The sequence below is a fragment of the Nicotiana tomentosiformis genome, chromosome 1 (genome assembly GCF_000390325.3).
Source record: "Nicotiana tomentosiformis chromosome 1, ASM39032v3, whole genome shotgun sequence".
Lineage (NCBI taxonomy): Eukaryota > Viridiplantae > Streptophyta > Magnoliopsida > Solanales > Solanaceae > Nicotiana > Nicotiana tomentosiformis.
In genome coordinates, this window is record NC_090812.1 from 17,780,595 (window position 1) to 17,785,694 (window position 5,100).

General features: G+C 37.1%; 1 protein-coding gene across 1 annotated transcript; it reads left to right on the forward strand.

The window, feature by feature from the left end:
- Nucleotides 1-4,307: 4,307 nt before the first annotated feature.
- On the forward strand, nt 4,308-5,100 carry LOC138903598 (uncharacterized). The gene is made up of 3 exons (XM_070192006.1): nt 4,308-4,381; nt 4,480-4,612; nt 4,762-5,100. Exons 1-3 carry the CDS (start codon nt 4,308-4,310, stop codon nt 5,098-5,100), a joined length of 546 nt encoding a protein of 181 aa, XP_070048107.1.

Consider the following 5,100-nt stretch of genomic DNA (forward strand, 5'->3'; position numbering starts at 1 on the left):
TTATTTTGGCGATTCGATCACCCGAGCAAGTTTGTATGATGTTTTAGAACTTGTTTGCATATTTGGTTTGGAGCCCCGAGGGATCAGGTGAGTTTCGGATAGGCTACGGGATGATTTCGGACTTGGAAAATCTGGTTTTCTGCAGACTTCAGGCTTCTGGTATGTACTTCTTCGCGTTCGCAAAGGTACTCTCGCGAACGCCAAGAGAAAATTGGGCTGGCACATTTTGTGCTTCGCGTTCGCACCATAGTGACTGCATTCGCGAAGGCTTGAGGTTCAAAGCTTCGCCTTCGCGATAGAAGCCTCGCTTTCGCGAAGGAAAAGAGACTGGCCAGGAAAAATTAGCCTTCGCGTTCGCGAAGGCCAAGCCAAGCATGCATCGCGTTCGCGAGGTAGCCCTCGCATTCGCGAAGAGTAAAATTTGACAGTACATAATTGTTCTTCGCGAACGTGAGGCACTGACCGCGTTCGCGATGGGTAAAAATCCCAGAAATAGAACTTAAGTTCTGGAAATGGGGTTTCGACCCATTTTAAATTCTTTCCCATTTTTGAGCTCGGGTAAGGCGAATTTTGGGCGATTTTTACGGGAAAATATTGGGATAAGTGTTCCTTATCCTATATTAATTGTACTTCATGATTTCATACTCATTTATATCATGAATCCGTAAATTTATGGAAGAAAAATCAGATTTTTAAAAAATCTTTCAAAAATGAAAAATTAAGATTTGAAGGTCCATTTGATATCGGAATTAGACAAATTTGGTATGGTTGAACTCGTATCGAAACAGGTGTTCGGATTTCGCGAGTTTTTCGGGATTTGAGACATGGGTCCACTGCCGAATATTTTAATGAATTTCGGATTTTTATCTGAAAAATTTGTAAATTCATATGAAATTAATTCATATGATTAGTATTGAATATATTGAATTGTTTGTGAATAGATTTGAAGCTTTCGGAGGCAAATTTAAAAGGAAAAGTTGTGGTTAAATAATTGATTGGAATTTGTAAAGCGAGGTAAGTGTCGGGGTTAACCTTGACTTGAGGGAATAGAACCCTTAAATTGTTTGTTATGTGAATTGTATGTAAACGACGTATAGGCGAGGTGACGAGTGTCTATATGTCGTCAAATTAATTGTTTGCCTGCTTACTTAAAAAATCATAAAATATTTTTAATCATAAATTAATCACCATAATAATTGTTTCTCTCTTATTCCTTGTGAAAATATAAATTCTTGAATTCCTGCATTAATTGTTATATGCTATTTGAATTATGTATTTTAATTGTTATTTGACATTTAGCATATCAAATATTAAACTGCCTATTTTCTCCCTGATTTCTATAATCAATTGTTAATTGTCATTGTTTGTTTCATAATTAAATTATAATTGTTGTATACTTGTTGTCTTATAATTTTATATTAATTGTTGCATTTATTGGAAAAATTTCTTCTATAAGAATTGATTGAAACGGAATATTGGTGGATCGGTTTGCATGCCGCAACACACTTGTGAAAAGTTAATATTGGAGGATCGGGTTGCACGCCGCAACAGACTTATGAAAAGTTAATATTGGAGGATCGGGTTGCACGCCGCAACAGACTTATGAAAAGTTGATATTGGAGGATCGGGTTGCACACCGCAATAGACTTATGAAAAAGTCTATATATATACTTGATTGAAATAAATATATAACAGACTTGATTAAAATGAATATATTGGAGGAGCGTGTTACACGCTGCAACAGAATTGAATGTGAATATATTGTGAGAGCGGGTTGCACGCTACAACAGAATTAATGGAAATGATAATTGGTTATGACTGCTGAGTTGCCTTCAATTATTATAAATGAATTACCTGATTTATTTATATTATTGTTGTTATTACTAATATTGCGTACAGATTAATGTAAGTTAATCGCCTTAGCCTCGTCACTACTTCATCGAGATTAGGCTCAACACTTACCAGTACATGGGGTCGGTTGTACTGATACTACACTCTGCACTGCATGGCGTTCGCAGTTCTGAAGTCTCCGTCTATTGTACTTTAGTTGTGTGTTTATTTCCAGACAGCTTTATTTTATTTAGACCTTTATTTGTATTTATTCTAGAAGCTCATGCACTTGTGACACCAATTCTGGGATGGTATTTAGACACCGTTATTATTATGGGTTATTTCAAAATTGCTTCCGCATTTGCTTCCTTATTATTAATAAATTTAAAAATTATTTTAAAAATGGTTAATATTATTCTAACGTTGGCTTGCCTAGCAAGTGAAATATTAGGCGCCATCACGGTCCGAAGGTGGAAAATTCGGGTCATGACAATAATCTAATTTGAAGCTCTTGTAGAGAGATTAAGGGTAAGGTTAGGGGTGTTGTTTGGGTGAGCTCTCTGGAAAAATGGAGAAAGAGGCGAGATGGGATGTAAAAATCCCATTTTTTTTAAAAGTCAAAAAGGTGCTACTTGGCATCCTATGATTGGGCCTTCTTCCAATGCTTATAACTTTTTATCCGTGTGTCTATGAATGAATGGTTATGAGCGTTGAAAACTACATTCCAAGACCTTCAATTTGGTATATAATATGTACCAAAAAGACCTCATATAGCACACGAAATATATTTTTCAAAAAGCTTTTTTACAAGGCAAATCCTTAGTCAGTTTTTCCGAAACTTTAATTCAATTTTTTCCAAACTTTATATTTTTTATCCAAACCTCATATATAGTCATATTATGACTTTAAACTCACTTAAATCATGATTAACAAGTCTCATATTCATTATACGTCACCTTGGGACGCACAAGGTGTAACAACAGGGATCTAAATAAACAGATTATCAAGAACAAATTCCCAATTCCCATTGTGAAAGATTTGTTGGATGACTAGGTGGTTCAGAAATTTTTTTCTAAAATTTACCTCATATTAGGCTATCATCAGCTAAGAATGGTTATTGATGGCATCCCTAAAACAGCTTTTAGGACTCATTCGGGTCATTATGAGTACCTTGTTATGCCTTTTGGCTTATCCAATGCACCAGCTACCTTCCAAGGTCCTATGAACTCTGTGTTCCATCAATTTTTGAGGAAATTTGCTCTAGTTTTCTTTGATGATATCTTGATATATAGCAAGAGTATACAAGATCATCTACAACACTTGCAATTGGTCTTTGAAGAAATGAGGAGGCATCAGTTATTTGCAAAAAGGAGTAAATATGTTTTTGGAGTTCAAATGATTGAATACCTGGGGCATTTCATCACTGTTGAAGGTGTACCAATAGACTCTTAGAAGATCATAGCTATACATAATTGGCTCATTCCTACTACCCTTAAATAGTTATGAGGGTTCTTGGGATTACCAGGCTATTACAGAAGATTCATCAGAAGCTTTGGTATCATTAGTCGACCACTAACTGGCCTCTTAAAGAAGGAAGGTTTCATATGGTCATCACAGGCTACTAAGGCATTTAATGAGCTAAAGAAGGCACTAACTCAAGCTCCTGTCTTAGCTCTACCTGACTTCACCAAAACTTTTGTGGTTGAGACTGATGCTAGTGGATATGGCATTGGAGCAGTACTAATGCAGTAAGGCCACCCCATTGCCTTCCTTAGCAAGGCTTTATCTCAGAAGAAAACTCTTATGTTTGTATATGACAGAAAACTCCTTGTTATTGGACATGCAGTAATGAAGTAGTCTCAATACTTATTTGGCAAAGATTCATTATTAGAACTGATCAAAAAGGTTTGAAATTCCTGATGAAGCAGAAAATTCACACCAATACTCAACTGAGGTGGCTAACTAAACTCATGCCCTTTGATTATGTCATAGAGTATAAGAAAGGAGTAGAAAACAAAGTGGCTGATGCACTCTCCAAAATTAGTGGTGCTGAACTATTAGCCTTGGTGGTTTTCCATCAAACTTCTGAGATGCTACAGTCCATTATTTCCAGCTGGGATCAGGATCCAGAGGTGAAGAAGCTAATTGAAGAGTTACAGGCAGATTCCACCAAACACCCTTAGCACACTTGATCCCATATGCAGCTAAGAAGGAAAGGTAAACTAGTTGTAGGCAAAGGATCCATCAGGTAGACTATCATATCGTATTGGCACAACACCCTACATGGTGGTCACTCAGGAGTAGAAGCTACCCTCAAACGGTTACAAACATTGTTCTATTGGAAGGACCTCGTGAAGTATGTAAAAGCTTATGTACAAGTCTGTGATGTGTGTCAAAAGAACAAGGATGACCTAGCAACTTCACCTTGTCTATTATCACCTTTACCCATACCTGACACTATTTGGTCTCAAATTAGCATGGATTTCATTGATGGTTTACCAAAGGTTAAAGGGTATGAAGTTATCATGGTAGTTGTAGAGATGTTGAGCAAGTATGCTCACTTCCTTACCTTGAAACACCCTTATACCGCACATACAGTGGCTCAGACCTTCTTAGATAACATTGTGAAATTACATGGTTTTCCTGAAGCCATAACCAGCGACAAAGATACAGTGTTCTTGAGCAATTTTTGGCAGGAGATATCTGCTTTACAAGGAGTACAAGTGTACAACTCAATATGTCATCAGCCTACCACCCACAATCTGATAGTCAAACAGAAGTGGTAAACAGATGCCTTGAAACTTATCTCAGATGTTTTTGTGTAGAAGATCCTACTGGCTGGCTATCCTATCTTCCTATAGCTTAATATTGGTACAATACCAACTATCATTCAGCCATCCATACCACCCCATTTGAAGCTTTATATGGCAGGCCCCTCTTATACATCTTCCATACATTCCTGGTGAATTTGCTGCAAGTGAAGTGGACAACATTCTCACTAGTGGGGAACTCAAACTTCAACTCCTCAAACATCATTTATCTAGAGCCCAGCTAAGAATGAAGAATGAGGCTGACAAACACATGAGTGACAGATCCTTCCAAGTTGGAGATTGGGTGTATTTGAAAGTTCAACCCTATAAGCAGACAACCATATCTTCTCAACCATACCAGAAACTAGCTGCTAAGTTCAATGGACCATTTCAGGTGACCAAGAGTATAGGTTCTGTCCCTATACACTTTTACTTCCAGCATCAGTCAAAATCCATCTAA